The sequence below is a fragment of the Cottoperca gobio genome, chromosome 16, assembly GCF_900634415.1.
Source record: "Cottoperca gobio chromosome 16, fCotGob3.1, whole genome shotgun sequence".
Classification (NCBI taxonomy): domain Eukaryota; kingdom Metazoa; phylum Chordata; class Actinopteri; order Perciformes; family Bovichtidae; genus Cottoperca; species Cottoperca gobio.
This window is the reverse complement of record NC_041370.1, coordinates 4,336,065-4,354,268: the sequence shown is the minus strand read 5'-3', so window position 1 is coordinate 4,354,268 and position 18,204 is coordinate 4,336,065. Positions and strand designations below refer to the sequence as shown.

The 18,204-nt window shown below is 42.4% G+C and overlaps 3 protein-coding genes across 4 annotated transcripts; 2 read left to right on the top strand and 1 right to left on the bottom strand.

Moving 5' to 3' along the window:
- The first annotated feature begins 510 nt into the window (after window positions 1-510).
- Window positions 511-3,529, top strand: rab42b (RAB42, member RAS oncogene family). Of its 2 annotated transcripts, none has more exons than XM_029452341.1 (3): window positions 511-786; window positions 1,012-1,234; window positions 2,073-3,529. In XM_029452341.1, the coding sequence occupies exons 2-3, from the start codon at window positions 1,017-1,019 to the stop codon at window positions 2,521-2,523; spliced, it is 669 nt and encodes a 222-aa protein (XP_029308201.1). In that variant the 5' UTR covers window positions 511-786; window positions 1,012-1,016; the 3' UTR covers window positions 2,524-3,529. The 2 variants fall into 2 exon arrangements, with proteins under 2 accessions (XP_029308201.1, XP_029308202.1); XM_029452342.1 differs by having other exon boundaries at window positions 511-837.
- A 394-nt stretch (window positions 3,530-3,923) lies between these two features.
- taf12 (TAF12 RNA polymerase II, TATA box binding protein (TBP)-associated factor) lies at window positions 3,924-8,682 on the bottom strand. The gene is made up of 6 exons (XM_029451097.1): window positions 8,673-8,682; window positions 6,248-6,315; window positions 5,588-5,665; window positions 5,171-5,285; window positions 4,405-4,493; window positions 3,924-4,263 (listed from the first exon to the last, which is right to left on the bottom strand). The coding sequence occupies exons 1-6, from the start codon at window positions 8,680-8,682 to the stop codon at window positions 4,228-4,230; spliced, it is 396 nt and encodes a 131-aa protein (XP_029306957.1). The 3' UTR covers window positions 3,924-4,227.
- LOC115021733 (uncharacterized) lies at window positions 8,648-17,982 on the top strand. The gene is made up of 7 exons (XM_029452358.1): window positions 8,648-8,768; window positions 9,587-9,708; window positions 10,063-10,270; window positions 11,380-11,525; window positions 13,633-13,777; window positions 15,635-15,779; window positions 17,228-17,982. Exons 1-7 carry the CDS (start codon window positions 8,717-8,719, stop codon window positions 17,313-17,315), a joined length of 906 nt encoding a protein of 301 aa, XP_029308218.1. The 5' UTR covers window positions 8,648-8,716; the 3' UTR covers window positions 17,316-17,982.
- Window positions 17,983-18,204: the final 222 nt, after the last annotated feature.

Here is an 18,204-nt window from a genome sequence, read left to right as displayed (position 1 = left end):
CTTATTCCTTACAGCAGCAGCAGCTGAGGCTTTAACACAACAAGGACACCATTACTTGTGTTTGCTGTGTAGTGATAACCGTGTACTGTAACATGACTAGATAACAGCCAGCAGACATGCAGACATGCAGACATGCAGACACATCACATTAAACCAACCACAGAAAAGGAACTGCACATCCTGAGCCTGTCCTCGTGTTTCCCAGGAGGATGTAAAGCTGTATTGTTGTCCACTTCCTTTTTTAGGTGGTAATGTTGACTCTACTGTCAGGACCATGAAGTATTTGTTTCAAGTCATGTGGTCAACCGGTGACCCACCCTCCCGAGTGTCAGTGACGACAGGAAACTAAAAAGGCTTCCTTTGTATAATCCCCCATTTACTCCCACATCTAAACCCTCCCATTCCCTAACAGCCCCCCCCCCCCCCTCCCCCGTGTCCTTGTTCTGCCCCGCCTTTTGTCAAGTGTCAACATGCAAACTTTAGAAGTCCACCCCCCCTGCGCAACACACTCCTGCACATGCTTACAGCAGCAGTTCAGAAACTCTTCTGAGAACTGCAGCTGCACTGGGATCTACTGGGTTTTTTTGGGACAGATTTCTTTACATGCGTGCTTTTTGAAGAGGTTTAGTTGAACCACCATGGGAATGAGACTGGGAGTCTTGTGCTGCAGCCCCCACCTGCACAGGAGTTTGGGATGACTGTCAACACAGGCTGCTCTCTGCTGATTGCGAGATATACATAAGGAGTGGCTGTCTGGGGTTGTTCTCAACATTTGGAGCGTCAAAGGTAGAGAACCTACTGGAGGGAAGCTGATGTGGGATTGCTAGTCTCTTACAGGTTTCATCTTTTTTTTCCAACCCCCATGGTACCATCTATGCTTTTCAATATATTCCTCCTCAACTATTCCTTACAACTTCTTTATTTCCTGCAGTGTATATCTTATTTTATTTTCACACCTCTGACTCCCCACACGCTGTGTTCACTGTCACACCTCTTCTTCTCCACCACCAGCAACAATGGACCTAACTTTGTGGCAGTACCAGTTCAGGATCATCATGCTGGGGGACTCCACAGTGGGCAAGTCCTCCTTACTGAAGCGCTACACTGAAGACATGTTCCTGGAGTCCATCAACCAGACGGTGGGTGTAGACTTCTATGTTCACTTCCTGGAGGTGGAGCCGGGAGTCCGTGTCAAGCTGCAGTTCTGGGACACAGCCGGACAGGAAAGGTTCAGGTGAGGATGCACCAGGCCTCTGAAGCACCGTGCCTCTTTGTATAAGACCGTAATAATGAATATTCAAGAAGTGACTCATGTGCATGCAAATGTACGATGCAAATAAACTCCCTCTGCTGATTCAATTCACTCGGGAGCTGTTCATCGGTGTTTGCTTTCAGGTACGACTGTGTACCCACCCTGTCACCCTCACAAGATCAGTTTGCAATGTGTGCTTAAAGCTTAACGTGGGAAAAGCAGATCTTTGAAAAGGGCATTATTATTCATGCTGTGCAGATTTAAAGAAGTAAAAAAAAACAAACAAGAGGCAACATGTTTCATTCCGTCTTTAAATTCAATATATCAGTTCTGCAGTTTAATGAACCGGAGCAAATTGCAGACTGCCTGTTTGTGTTTACCTCCTCTCCGCATTGTATCCGCAGCCTGATAATCCCACGTGAGGAAACTAAAAACCAAATCAGGTTTGTTTTCACAAGTAATGGAAGAAAAAAAGTATGTTTTTCACCATCTGGCTCCTGGGAGGACCATTTATCCCCCCCCCCTCCCCCCCCTTTCCTTTTGGTTTAAACACTCAGGGACTCACAGGGGAGCTACATGCCTCTTGACAGATTCCTGATTAGTTTCATCACAGTGCTTATCAATGTCTTACAAAGAAACAGACTCTCTGTCAATCTGCTTATCTAAAAATAAAGCTCCAGCCACACAGTGCAGAGAATCAGATGATTATTTACTCACTGGAACAGGAAATAAGTTGGTATCAAAGTCTGAACTCTGCACAACTCAGTGAGGGCGTTGTGAGTTTCATGTCTCACCCCCTTTGTCTCTCTTCCTTCCTCAGGTCGGTGACCCGTTCTTATTACCGCAACTCAGTGGGAGGCATGCTGGTCTTTGACATGACCAACCAAGCCTCCTTTGACCATATTACAGAGTGGCACGCTGAGGTGTGCGAGCGAGTGCAGCCGCACAAGGTTCTGTTTGTCCTGGTGGGACAGAAGAGTGACCAAGATGCTCAGGGGGAGAGGGTGGTGAGTCGAGAGGAGGCCGAGAAACTGGCCGGGCAGCTAGGGGTGCCATACGTGGAGGCCTCCGCCAAGTCGGGTCACAACGTGAAGGACGCCTTTGAGCTGCTCACTCGACGCGTCTACCAGGGTCTGCTGAGTGGAGAGGTGGAGCTGCAAGAGGGATGGGATGGAGTCAAGTGCGCCGCCCCACAGGCGCTGCAGTTACAGAGAGCCAACCTGACACAGTCCGGCACGGCCTCCAAGAACAAGAAGAAGTGTTGTGCTTAAACTGTGGACTGGTGGTGGTCACCCGTACGCACTCGTGTTACCGTAGAACCAAAAGCAGACACCAGGAAGTGGGATCTGTGCTGCACGGTTACTGTAACAGCGTGACCGACTGATTTGAAATGTTTCTTTGCACCTTAGTTGGGAAGATAAAACGTTAACCATCTAGTGATGTCAGAGAACAGTGTGTGACTTTCTATGTACAATACTTTGGGCTTAAGTTTGAACTTTATAAATAAAAGGTGTGTAACTGATACTCGCAGCCATGGAAATGTTGGTCAGTCGCTGTCCAGACTGTTTAATTACAAAATCCATAGTTTTCTTTTCTATTTATAGGACTTTTAAAACTCGACAGAGGTCCGTGCTCTCTTTCGGGAGAGTCTCGGCCAACAGCTGATCAGACTAACATGGACTGATGAGGTCATTGCTTACCTCAGTTCAGGGAGGGCAGGAGTTGTAACGATGACATATTGAGCCACCTTCGGTGCGAGATGAGACTCCGTCACCATTACAATCAATCTACAAGTAAGGCAGACGATCTCGTCTTCTCTCGTATTGATTCGTTCGCCTCATGATCTGCACAGTGGGGGGAGTGTTTGCCATCGTTGGTGTCCTGATGCCCCAAGAAGATTAAGAAAGAATTTGTACTTTTGTTACTATTAGTTGTTTTTGCTTACGAGATATACTTGACATGTCGTCCTTTGAGGGGGTGCAGATCACAAAGGTTGACGACTGTATGACGACATTCTGCTTTTTCTTAAATTGAACCCATTTCCACACATTAATCTGTGATTCTTGTCCATGTTGTTTGTTCTGTCGATAATTGCCCCGGTGCCCCGGTTGAGATTAGAAATGTCCCTCTATGACTTTATGAATTGTGAAATAATGCTTTGGGCCTCAGTTATGGTCTGGAAAAGGCTTTGTTGCATCACTAATAATTGCAAAGCGTGTTGAAAGTGAGCGATTGTTTTTGAGGTGATGTTGAAATTAATTAAATGAAACGACTCTAGGGTGACTTTGGATATTGTTTTTTTTAAAACGGTACGAGGTTTCCATAGCAATTACTGTCCATCTGGCTGAACAGCCTCCCGTGTTTCTGCAACCAAAATACAGACATTTCATTTAGCTACTGAAACACAGCCAGAGGTTCACTGACGGGATCAGTCAGTACACAGGGGTCGTGTCCTTAGTTCTGATAGTTTTACATTAGTTACAAGGTAAAAGCATTTCCCCAACAGCAGCAGCACACACAGAGGCGAAGAGTTTACGGTGTTATAAACCCTCCTTTTATATAATACTACTAATCAGGGAGCTAAAACCTCTTGCATACCACATCCATCCCAAATGCTCGAGTATCAGAAGACAACCCGGCTACAGCAGCGGTCATCATCATCATCCAAAAGAAGTATTCCAGTAAATTTTTATTGACAAAAATGCAATGACTTGATTTCTGCCAGGCTTAGCTTAATGGCAACAAAACAGAATCAGAGACAAGAATTACATTGTGTGATGATGCTGGCAAAACACTCAAAAGTTAGGGAGACATGACAATGAAACTATCTAAAGCCTAATAAAAAACTAAATAAAAAACGCCACCCAAACAATATCTTTTTTTCCTCATTACTCCAAAAAAACCAAACTGAAAAGGAACAAAACAAAAAGACGACAACACACAGAGTGGGTACAACACATCGGCGTCCAGTCTTGCTACTTTTTGGTTGTCTTGCGAATCAGCGCCATTCTCTGAAATGAAAGAAAAACAACAGTAAGGCCCATTCGATGTGTTCATAACAATATAAAACAAAAGTACAAGATTAAAATCAACACGTGTCACGTTTCTGCACCATGACACAAACAACAGAAACAACGCCGTTCATGGCTCACCTGTTTGTGAGCCTCTGTGGTGCAAGCCTTCTTGAACGGCCGGATCTCATCCGAGCCGTAACCAGGAATCCACATGTTCCACTGGCGCTCTGAGAAAAGTAATGCACAACGTCAGCGACACGCACGCTGTATGAACGACTCCAGACTTCCAAAACTTTATGTGGTCCGGGTTGTAAAGCAAAAAGAATTTCAACATCCGTGACCGTCTCGACCGTCCTTACACTGTGACGTCTGCGTGTACTTTTAAACTGAACGCAGCAAAGCACAGGTGACAAACGTACCCGCCAGTGATTTGGTTGCCATGTTTCCCTATAAACCGTCTATACATTTCCTCAGGACGCTCTTGTTGTGAATGTTTGCAGACACTCAAGATAAGCACAAATTCATTTTACTTTTTGGTTTTGGCACAACATTTTCAAAGCTCTTTGTTTTTGTACTTTCTCTACAGCACAAGAGTCCGTGCAGGCTTCCTCTGAAGATGCCAACTGACGGTTTTTGTAAAAACTCAAAAAGAATAATTCAGCTCCCTTCAATAAATCACAAAAGTAAGTAACTACCATTTGAGAATAAATGTCATTATGGCTAAAAATAATAATGAAATAACACTTTGAGTTAAGAAATTTATACTAAACATCAAATATGCATAACTTTTACCATTCACCAAAAAATACATCATATCACGTATACCCATAGAGACGCACTAAACCCACCCGTGTGAAAATATTAGAGGCGTTACAACCCTGCAAAACAGCCACGAGCAACTTACCGAGATGTAATTGAACATCCTTCACCTCCAGGGTGTTGGACTTGCGATGGCGAGCCAGTTGACAGGCTGCTGTCACTACACTCTCTATAAAGTCGTCTGCAATTTGTAGCAGCATCTGAGAAGAGACAGGCATTTTGAAAACCATCAATCGTGCTCAGTAAAGGAAAGCAACTTTCTCCGACGGCTGAACAAATCCCTCATATTTTCTGCTGCTCACACCATTTTTCATGCAGCCAGACTTTCAATAGAATAAGATTTCCAAATGATGGATGTGGCAGTCGGTTAGGGAAGCTATAGAGCAACAAGAACCTGCAGGATGCAAGTGGACTTGATATTATACCAGATATTTCACTGCTGCTGCTTTTGTTTACACTTATAGACATTTTGAGTTAATTGCAATTAAAACCACAGACTGACCTCCTCAACATCCTCATCCAGCTGCTCATTCGGATCGATCTCTCTCACCAGGTCCTGCAGCTTCTTCTTACTGAGCACCTGGAGAGACAGCAGAAGTATCCATTCACTCTAATGATTTCTAAATGCTCAATTAAAATAGAGTTATGGGGCTGAAACGCGAGTTTGACACACACGTTAATAAACAAAGAGATATTGAGCCACGCTTGTAAAAAATCAAATGTATGCAAAATACAATACAGTTACAAAAAGGTTAACCACAAAGTATATTATGTCACGAATCGTTTGCGGGGGACTTAAGGCTAATTTCACATCGGGACAGTCGCACACTTATGATGTAGCTCTGACGTTGAGAATTAGTTCTTACCAAATAATTAATGGGGAATGTCAAAGACTGTAATTAGAAAACTGCCCCCACTTGGGCTAGGATCAAAATGATGCGTTATATGAACTGTACTCGGGTAGTAATTCCCTTTTAACCACACAACTTTGAAGATCATATTTGCAAGGGAGATGTTGCTGCTTCTAATCTACGTTATAAGATTTGTGTAAGCGTGCAGTTATCCAGACAGCAAGCCAGTAGGACTCCACATAGATGCTGGTGCAGCAACCCAGCAGCAGCAGCAGCATCTTTGAGTTTGGTGAATAAACCGATAGACTGACCTGAGATCCCTCTGGACTGCTTCTGCCAGCAGGGCCCGGGGTCCCAACCTTCACTGCTGTTGTGGCTGCTGTTGGTCATGCTGTTGGCCATGCTGTTAGCCATGCTGGCAGCCATGCTGGTGGCCACAGGAAAAGTGGAGGGACTTTGGAGTTTCACAAGAGGCAACACTGCTGTGTTTCTGCACCGGTATGTGTCAGAGTCCTGAGTGACAGTCCAAGATGGGCACAGATGCGATAGATTGTCGTCTACAGGGACCACCTCCGTAAATCTGGGTAAAATAAATGAGGAAGTACACAGGTTAGCATCATCAGAAGCAATAGGTTGATAAACATGCTTAAACCTGCCTGCAAAACCTTCAGGAAAAAGTAATTTATTTATGAAAGCCTTACAAAATGTTTTTCTACTTGTGTATTAAGCTGGTTTTGTTAATGTTACTCTTTAAATGTATTTAGTTGTCTTTTCTAATTATTTTTCCATTAATTTTTATATTTCATGTTTTTGACTCCTTATTTAATTAAATTGCAGTGTTGATATTTTTATATATACATTAATATATATTAAAAGCACTTTGTAACATTGAACGGTGCAGTATAAATAGTTATCAGTAATTAACGTTACAATTAGCTACAAGACAGATGCAGAAACTTAGCCGTAAAACTACGCTGGAGGATCTACTCAATATTAACTGAGTTAGCAAAATAACATCCCACTTGTTAAATATTAGGACCAGACAGGTCTCTTTTAGGCTGCTGCGCAGGTTAAAAAAAAATAAAGCAAACAAGTAAAATACCGACGCTATGTGCTAAAAACAATAGCAGCTATCAAGCTTTGAATTTAGCCGGACAGGCTAGCATTAGCAGCTAATCTAGCGGCGCCGCTCTATTAACGTTACATCCTAAAATTACGCGTTAAATTGACAACTTACCCAATAAAACAAACACTATCTGTCCATGTTTTGGCGTCGTTGCGACGACAATGAGTGAGTTTGATACAGAAAAACTCCCTCAAATTGCCTCGGCACAGCTAGAAAAATGAGCGAGGTTATCTTTCACTACTTCCGCTTTGTTTATGTCTATTTCCGGCTGTGGCAACATAAATCCTCTACTCTGCCACCTGCTGGATATATTGTGGAACTACACCACGATTCAACAAATGGATTATATAAATATATATATTTTTAAGCATTATGGATTCAATACACAGAGATCTATTCCCCTAATAACTATAATATTAATAATGAAAACAAATATGAAATACATACTGACGGTAAAGGGGTTTAATAAAGCCAAGACAATTTAAAGAAGTAATTGCATTGTTTTCTGGTAACTAATCACGATGCCAATATTTATGAAAATATTATTTGGCACGACACACATTAGGAAATTATGCCTACAATTTCTCTAAACCACCTTAAAGGCGGTTGGTTATAATTGTTCTAGGTTTATGTGGTTTAATATTCAAAATAAAGTAATAGAAAGTAGTTTGTTAGTAGTGTCGTAGTTCATAAATATGATCAACTATACTTTATTCATATTCATTTTAACTATATTATTGTTTGACTGTGAAGGTTAAGGTGCATAGGAGGAAATATCAAGAGAAGAGGGAATTCCCGCACACTGTCGTTTACTTGCAATGCAATGTATCAGTGACACATCGTTTCGGTCCCTAGACCTTCATCTAGTGAAGCCTTGTTAAATCAGCATATCCGGGGGGAAATAATTATATTTATTTATTATTATCCTATATTTTTCCCTGATTCAGTCGAACACTGAACAGGCCTGGATCTGACTGAAAGTGGAACAACTAATATGTCCGATGGTATGTCACTCAGTTGCTCTAAAGATCACCGTGTAAGCATTTTAAGTCCGCGTCCAGCAAACGCTCTCTGAGATTCTATTTCTGAATCTCTTTCGATTCCTTCTCCTGCTCAGCTCTGGTTAACAGCTAATCAATGAAAGGTCAAAGCAATTGAAGCGTAAACTGTTTGCTTTGTTCGGCATGACATGTCAGAGGGGGACATCGAGAAGCTTTGCGGTAACTTGTCCAGACGCCTTCAGAATCCTGCTGAACTTCGTCGGAAAAAAGCACCGACATCAACAACAAACTGAGCTCATGATCGTCCCAACTCTCCCCAGATGCTAATGACGCACTGGGAGGGAATTTGATTATTGGTGCAGCATTACAATTCACATTTAAGTAATTTCTTAGAAAGGTCATAAAACCAGAGACGTACCGTATAATAGACCTTATTGAGTAATTTAGTTTGCGGAAATATGCTATAATGATTTGGATGGTTGGTTATATTGTGCTTTCAGAATGTCACACTACTTTGAGCCTGCTTCCTGAAAACACAAGCCACACCTACATGTCGTTATAAATAAATACTGAGCAAACTTTCATTTCAGATTAGAAGCTTCACAAGACTGCGCACCATTTTTCCACAATACTGAAAATACTTGTTGACAGTCATGAACGCACTTCTAGTTGCTGCAGTGTTCGCCCTGATTCATGGCAGTTATGGTAAATATGTTTTATTTTCTTCATGTATTGTTTTACAATCTCTTACAAACATTTAATGTTTTTAGCTGCTCTGTAATGAGCTATTTAATCTTCAATTCTGGTTTCACAAATATATTCATACACAGTTGCTGTTGGGTTGTGTGTGTTTGTGTGTGTGTGTGTGTGAGTGTGTGTTCCAGCCTGTTTGACTGCTCGCCTGTCGGTTTCAGAGTGCGTATGTCCTCCAGAGGAAACGCTTTTTCTTCTCTTCTGTCACACTGATGGGTTTCCCCTGGTGGCTACAAACCACAGACTAAAACATGAAATGTTGGTGTTATTATCAAGGGACTGACAAGAAGAACAATTATATATATATATATATATATATATATATATATATATATATATATATATATATATATATATATATATTATATTTATATATATATATATATATATATATATATATATATATATATTATATTTATACATAGCCTACTGCATACATATACCGACTTACTTAAAATCCAAAGTGTAACTGTGCAAGAAGAATGTACAATGTTTGTGTTGCTGAATAATTCTGGTTTGAAGTGAAAGTAAATAGTTTGTGTTGACAGAAGCAAAGCTAGTAAAGTGGAAGAACCTGTTGCCGGTCATGTGGCCATGGTGACTTTGAGAGTTTTGGCCGTTTTTCCTGCAGGAGCCTAAAACAAATGTCAGGAAAAGGGAGCTTTTGTTTTGAAAGTGTTGCCCAGAACAGCAGCTAGATCCCCGGTGAGCCCCCTGCCTGTTCATGTTGTGATCAATAACCAGCATGTGTAATCTCTGTCCACATGCAGCCACTTTGCTCATTAAAGGGCCGAGCCAGCAGCTTCTGGAGGGAGACCCGGTCACACTGGAGTGTCTGTACTCAGACTCGGACCTCAACATCAGCCAGGTCCATTTTGAGTCCTTCTCCGAGGTGAGCCACGGGAACAAATGGGTCAGCGGGAGTGAGAGGAAATAGATACAAACAAGTGGTACATTTCAAACGTTCAGAATCCTCCTCTCACGATTATTTGGGTTTGGTAAGAAAGGTTCAAAGTGTTTCTAATGTTTCTTTTCCTCTTGCAGTCGTGATTCTTTTGAAATAGTTGATTTACATACAGGCTGATACTGTTCATAAGAAAAGATCAGACTACTACTCATAACAATGTCATTATTCAATATATAATAGCCAACACAACAATTTCTCGTGCACTGGTGCATGTCCATGTTTGTGAAGAAAAATACTTAATAAATAAAAGTATTTTCTTTCTTTTTTTCCATTCACCAGTGGCGGGGCTGGCGACGAGTTCGGGAGCCATATGGCTGCTACCGTTATATGTATTGGAGTATCCAAATCAACAACACTGGAGAAAGTCTACTCATGTCCATGCCAAGTGTGGGAAGGTACCACGAGGGGCCGTACCGCTGTGTGTCCGACGCCGAAAATGTGACTGCGGCAGACCGCTCCTCCCAGACGCTGACCTACAAAGTGCATTGTGAGTGCCTGGGTTTGATATGGGGTAGGGGCTGTGTGCTGACAGTCTGTGGAACAATAACTCCCTCCTTTTTTTATAAATAAAAAACAGTAGATTTGTCATATTGTCTTTGTGCTGCAGAGGTCAAAGACATTTCTGCAGGAATGTGACAATAAGCTTGTTAAAAAAAAATGGGGTTTGCAAATAAGATACACAGATTGTGAGTTTCACTGTCCAATAAGGAAATGTGTGGCATAGCTGCGAATACTGACAAAGAAGGAAGCATAATAAACACCCGAGTGTAAACAGGGAAACAGTCTAGACGGGAAGACGGAACAGAGAGACTCTGAAACCTTTCCATTTTTCGTTCATAAATCCAAGCAGTTGGAGGTAAAGACAATCAGAGAGTGTGGACGCGGCTTCCTTCACAGTGAGGGATGGAATAACACATTAATAGATAATAAGATAAGACGTATCTATGCAATGCACTTGCAGACGGTGTACAAAACAATTGTGAGAGGTTCAGATCCAGTGCACACATCGTGTTGCTTTGATATGTTGACTACAGTCATTTCATTGTTTTTTTTCTTTCTCTGCACTCCAAGTAAACAAAGAGGCATTCTCTCCCGGTGGGGGCTCGATTGTGAAGCTATCAGTGTAGGATACGCAGTTGCATGAAATGCCGTGGCTAGTGAGATTATCAGTGTCCTCTATCTTCTCAGTGGCCATCAAATCGACCGTAATGCTGTTTGATCGGCTCCTCGGCCTCATGGAGGGGGGGGGGAATCAATAAGAGGCAAAGATTAGAATGGACTAAAGGACTGAAGGAGATGGAGGGGAAGAGAAGCTGGATGGACACGAGCCATCTATTGAGATGGAAGATGAGCCATTATTCACAACACTGCCTCTCTAAAGACTTCGATAAGATGAAGCCTATTATCATTGTTATTGATCGCGTGGTACACTTTGCACCGCTGGGAGGCATTTGCACTTGAGCCTGTATACTTTGAGAAGAGTGTTCAGCAGCTGCTCAACATGTGTTCAGTCACGTCCCAAACTCTTGAAGCGCACATGGCATTTCTCGCTCCATTAACGCCCGATCATTATTCCTCATTCCTGCCGGTATGCAGATATGGAGGAGCCGTCACTGTCCAGGGTTGGCTACACCAGCTACCTGGGTGTCCCACAGGAGCTGAAGGTGCGACTCGGGGATGACGTGGTGGTGAAGTGCTCCGCCAGCTCATCGGAGAAGCCGAGCTACTTCTGGAATAAAGACGTGAGAAAGCCTCCGTTTTTCTGCACAGTGTCCTCATTATGCTTTTGGAAGCTTGTCATTCTCTCTCCGGCTCCCTCCCTCCTCTTTTCGATGTGACCTCTTTATTTTTTTGCTTTCTCTCCCGTCTTGTTCCAGCCTTTCTAGGTCCCTCTTTCTCTCTTGGCTTTGCTCACAGAATCCTCTTCTAACAGGGTTTCTCTCCGTGGCTTTCTCAGTCCACTTGTTTCTCCCCGGCTGTCGTCTTTGCATCCCCTCCTCTGAAGAAGTGCTCTGTATTTAAGTGACCGGTTGGCTTAGTCCCACCACTCGCTGGGGATTGCAGCTTGCCCACTTACAGAGGATTAATAGTTTAATGAGGTCTAGACGAGAGCCAGTCAACCTGAAAACAATTATGTGGATAGATTTCTAATGATTTCTTTTTGTGTGTGTGTGTGTGTGTGTGTGTGTGTGTGTGTTTGGTTAACCAGTATTGAATTATTCAACTGGTCTCTTCACTAAGCTAAGAAACCCTCGCCGAGGGAAATTAAGACATCTTGTAAAATGCCAAAGTGACAATGGGCTTGTAAGAATGAGTTGATGAGGATCTGGGAGATCCACTGTGGTGAGAACACGGAACTACACTTCCAAGGTGTCATCACCATCACCACAACTGCCACCTGAGAGTCACAGAAGCAATGAAGCTACGCAACCATGAAGACATATCGGCAACAGGCAGATTTAATTGCCAACTTCCCCCCTTTTGTTATTCTTTTTGATAAGTCGGCTCAAGGTTAATATGCTTGTTAAAGGGTCACTGCTAATCCGGGTTCTAAATGGGTTTACAAGTCCAAATCCAATTGAGTTGACATTTCATACCGCTAATACGGTGTGTGCTTTCACATGATCATATATGTAGTGCTTAAGCTTTTGGTTCATAATGTGTTGAATATACAGTACTGTTACTTTGATGAAGCATAATAACTATTGGCGGCATGACTGACAGGTCCGGGTGGAGTTGGAATCACTGAGCGCACCAGCACTCGTGATTCACCTGTCGAACGAGTCACAAGAGGTTTGGAAGAAGGGGGGGAATGACACGAGGAAATGATCGGATGAGATGGAATGTTTGTTGGGTGTGTTTCTGTCGATGTGCTGTACACGTGACGGGGATGGATATGGGGAAGAAAGTGGCATCAGAATGGCCCACTTTGACAGACAGCTTCCGTGGGCACATTGGACCCCGGTAATAACAGCAGGACAGAGGCAGAAACGGGCCACTGCTTTGGGAGCCAGTGGATTTGCATACAAAATGCTGCTTTGGCCAGACCTGGCCTTTATGGGAAATCCTCTTAATTCAGATCCATTCAAATTGAAATGGACTTTCTTGGCAGGAGCTGCAGCTCCCAAGAGCCAAATCATTTGCATGGTGTAATGTCTTTTTTTTTTTTTTTACCTCCTCCTCTATGTTCGTTTGTTTTCCAATCCTTGTGTTTCGCTTATTATTTGTTTCCTCCCATGTCGGGCTCTATCTCATAATAGCGCTGCTACTTTTGTGTCAACAATTTATCCCGCTCCCTCGCCATCTCATTATGTGTTGTGTTAACAGTCTGTTGTTGCGGCATTATTCTTAGCGGATAATGGTGTTATCTGGGTTATTGACTTGTGTCGATGTGTGTTTATTCATTTGGATTGCTGCTCAGGTAAATACACTTCATTTGGGACTTTGGGGACTGTTCTCTGAGGGCAGCGCACCAGCAGATAGTTCTGCATTTCTGTCTTTGCCCCACGGCCAGTCTCTATGTTTCTCCCTTTCTGGTTCTGTTTGGTTCCCTCTTTCCTCTTTAACTCGTATACAAACCAACCTAAATAAAACCTTATGCCCCTTTTTTCTTTCTCTTTTACATGTCTGACGGTGTCTCTGTCTCTCTCTTTGCCAACTAGCATCGTCTGTTCTCCATCTTTCTTGTGCTTTCAGTCCAGCACATTTTTAATTTGTAGGAGTTTGTTGAATCCCTCAGGGCTGCGAACAATCCAGCCAATTTTTTTTTCTTTTACTTCCTGCCCTGCTTTTTCTGTTTGTTTCACTCTCCTACGCTCTCTTTGCATGTCTCCATCTTTTTCCTCTCAGGGTGATGACTGGATCCTGCCTTCCTCTACGCTCACGCTGAAGAAGATGAGTGCGATGGATGAAGGACAGTACACTTGCATGGCCAAGCATCCCTCTGTGGAGTCACTCAGCAAGAAACGCAGCATCAGCATCACCGTGCTCTCTGGTAAGAAGAAACTATAGATCTAATTGGATCCCGTTTGTCCTTTATACTGACTAGTGGAGACCAGAGCGGTCGTTTCTCGCTTCCTCTTTGTAACTGTTGGGAAATTATTCTGTCAAAATCCTCTAAGCAAAAAAAACATTGTGTTCTACTTCCCTTTTTCAATAAAGCAGAAATGTCAGGTGCGTGATTTCATTTACGTCATCAGGAGAATATGCAGAAGTTCTCATTTGTGAAAGTTTAAAGCCCTACATTTCTGAATTAGGAGCTCAGGGAGGAAGTTTCATTTAACTGCACACAAAAATGATAATAACAAGCGGGAAAAAGACTGTAATGCTGCGATAAATAGAGGGGAAGACATTAAATTAAAACACCTCACATAAAAAACAAAGAAAGTGAATCACCTCCTAAAATGAATAAATAGGTTAGATGATTTCGGAGGAAATTGATACATTTATAAAATAAATGGCACCAGATTTGGACCGACTTCAGAGGATGAGATGATAATTATTAGATATAAGCAATGACTTGAGCATTTTGATTTTCATTCATCAAGTCAAACATAAATTGGCGAAGAGCCGCAGGGCTTAGAGTTTAGTTAGAAACACTTCTGAGCTGACATGTGATTGGTTCCTGTTTTTATTTTCTATTTTATTATTTGTTCCAAATGATGTTGAATAGTCTTGTGACATATAGATGCACCCATGGGACAACTTTTCTTTTGTATTTTTGTAATATTTATTGTAGACATTTTATTTATATTAGTACTGCAGGGTATTTTATTTTGAAAAAAATGAAATAAAGTGCATAATATTAAATGGAATAATTACATTTATATTATATATGTAATAATTAAATCATATGTTTTTGCATGAAACCGGTAGGTAGTGGACCGCTGCTTTACAGATACATGAAAATGATCGGCAGACTCTCTAATAAGAAGTCTTTGCTGGATGTCTGGAAGTTTCTCTTCGTCTGAATCTGCGTGACTGACAAGCTGTCTTATATTTCTCATCACACGTGAATATTGTATTCAAGTGTAGAACTAATTTCATTACAACATTACAGCTAATCCAATTTACACCACTTCATCTGTCTTCATCATCTTTATCAGTGACCTGTGAGATGAGTGCACTGCGTTAATGCACAGCATTTTTTAAACACTCTTCTCTCACACAGTAGGATTCATAAGCCTCATGATTTCAGTGGTTGAAATTATGCAACCTCTAAAAAAGCAATTAAACCAATGCATGTTATTTGCTATGGTAGAGCTATCTTATTGCTTCTGCAATTGATTCATCCGTCACTGCGCCCCACAGTGTCTCCAGTGTTTCTTCTGAAGCACATATAGTAATTAAAAAGGTAATAATTTCTAGATGCTGGAATAACGTTCGCTCATGCATGTGGTGCATGTAACTGCTGTTGCTTTGAAGTCGCACTACAATAGCAGTACAAACCTTAACATTCCCTGGTGCCAAGGAATCCTCTTAACATATGGAATTACTGTTTGTTGCTGCCTCAAATCCTCATAACCGTAATTCTTTACTTTGTCCACTGCTCTAAAGAAAGGTTTTAGAACACAAGGTCCACGGAATTCGCAAAGCTTTGATATCATTTGTAAACGTATGCTCGTGTGGGGCATAATCAGTTTGTTCTCAAATTGAAAGAAGCAGACTTCTTGAAGATCGGCGCTGCGTACGCGAGTGTTGCCGTCTGAACTCTACACACTCTTTTCTTCCACAAACAAACAGGAGGTTGCCTTTAGAAGCTTCGCCTGGAGGAATGTAGCTTGTAGTTTTGCTGATTTCAGAGTCTGTGTGATGCATGCTTTCCTTCATGTCTGACTGATCTGTCCCACAGAGGATGCCCGCTGGTATGAGTCTAGTAATGGACGTCTCATGTTGATGACCTCGACAGCGGCTGTCTCTCTCTTGGTGTTCATCCTCTCCATGAGTGTGTTCCTGTGCCGCAGGGCCAAGCAGGCCAAGACCAGCAAGGGACCCATGTAAGAAACCACTGTTTTAAAGTGTTTGCGTGTTTGCTATTGTGACAAGCAGGGAATCCACCACACAAAGTTATACTTAAAACAAACATCATTAATAAGGGTAACTCGAATAAACAATGGAGTGTGTAGATCACACAAAAGCATCAATGAAAGCAGTGCATGGATGTGTGGATCATGTGAGGTGTTGACGGTGCAAAAAGACAATGATGCAGGGTGGATGCCAGCTGAAGGAGGAGGAAGGAGCAGCTGCCCTTACAAAGTGCATGCAGTCTGCATCCAGTAAGGATTGTGGGTCAGAATAGCCAGAGAAAGGATGCTGAGGATGCAGTAGGACACCCTGGTGTTTGTGTCATACTGCATTTGACGTTCTTTGTATTGGAACATACTAAATCTTTTTCTGCCACACTGAATAATACACTAGTACGGGTGTGGGAACGCACAATGACAGAAAGAGAGTTAACACATGGGGCAGCTGTTTCAGGCTGGGAGACAGGTTAGCTTAATCAAGCCGACGACCCTGCCTCGTCTGCCACATGTCGTGGCCGTATTCAAAATCTGATGGATACCGTGCCTCTGAATGTGTGTGTGCCTGTGTGATTGTTTGATTTCTTTACTGCACTTTATCCACACTCACCTTCCTATTTTCCCTAACTCAGCCCCATTCTCTCCTCCTGCAGTTTGACTTTATATTACTGATATGGTTATTGCTGCAATATTTCATTCTGTCTCGTGTGAGAGAACCAAGGCCATTTCTGTGAGTGTGTGTGTGTGTGTGTGTGTTTTACTAGGGTGCACCTTGCTGTATTCTTCACATTGCCAAGAGAAAACCTTTCCACGCATGTGCCGACTAGTGCCCGTGTGCCCTTATGTGTTTTAAAAGGTGTTATCGACATTGAATATTAAAATCTATTTCGGCAGGTGTGACCTACTTGACCCTGTCCTTGATTTAATTTACGTGCTTTCATCGCCTATGTATTTCCAGACACTCTCTGCCTGTGAAAAGCCTGGGCTAATAGCACCAGCTTTTAATTCTGTGATAGTATATTATGAATATGTAAAGGCTACATCAATGAGTGGAACAGTAGCGGAAGTCCCATTAAACCCACAGCTGACAGCGTGTTAATGTGCACCGTGACCCCATGCAGCATTGCTCATTAACTTCTTTTCCATATGGGCTGAATAAAATAAGAGCGTTGTGAAAAGGCATGATTTCTTTGTGGTGGTGGAGATGCAAAATTGAAAGTTTAATCATAAGCATGGTTGTATAAAAAAAGAGACGTATAACTAAAGAGAGAAAAATGGACTTTGACATCAACAGCCATGGTGTGGCTCCGTCGCTCGGTTCTAGTCTGTAATTTCCTCACTTAAACTCTTCTAGTGTCTACTGGGAGGTCGATGCACTGATAATAACGCTCCTCTATCTTTCCTTCTCTTTCTTCCCTCGCCAGTGATGACCGGTCTCAGAAGAAACCCATCTACAAAACCAGTGTGGAGTCCCTGCTCTCCACCTGTGCAGACAAACAACCCCTGGTCTGACTGCACCGGCAGGTTGACGGATGAAGAGCGGGAGAGGAAAATGGAGCTGAGGAAGAGATGAGGAAGATGGAGCGAGTGGCCAGAAAATGAGGGATGGCATAGAAGGGGATACTTAAAGAGAGAGGAGGTAGTAAAGGGTTCTGGATGGTCACATTGGGGGAGGAGAGAGAGGGAGATTTAAAAAAACGGTGGGGAAGGGAGAGCGAAGCTGAGTGGGGGAAAAAGGGAAATTATTGCTTTAGAGACACAGAAGCTGCTTTGCTTGTGTGTGTGTAGGCTGCAGTTATGCATCTTGGACAGAATGGCGGGCAATTTTCCGTTCATTTATTCTGCAGCGTGGAAAATGGTGAGCTACGTTCTTACGACGGGAGATTAATCTTGTGTCCTGTAAGAAACTGTAAAGACTCCACATGCAATTCTCTCTTTTTTGTTGCAAACATAATTGCTAAGCTGTGAATGAGCAATTTAGGTGACAGAACTGGGTTTTATTCTGTTGATTTGTTTCCCTTTCAAACTGTTTTTCCCAAAGCAGAACCAGCTCAAAGCATCTGTGAGAATGTTATCATAATCTCTTTTCTGTAACAGCTCTCAAGCACATTGCACTCTACTATTTAATTTACTGTACTTTTGGATTTCTTTGATATTAAATGGCTTTCAGAAAATATTATTTGCTGCCCTCCTGTGTGCAATTGATTTTGTTCCATTTTAGAGATACAAAAGTGGCCCGGGGGGGGGAGTATTAACAGCGTGGTAAAAGCTGCATGCATGTTAAATTGGGCGCACATCTTCTCCATCCATTGCCGTCTCTGGCTTGCATCACCTTGTTTACCAACCTTCCCTTTCAAGTCTTACTCTGAAGCCATGACTTTGCTCAAAGAACCGTGCCTGT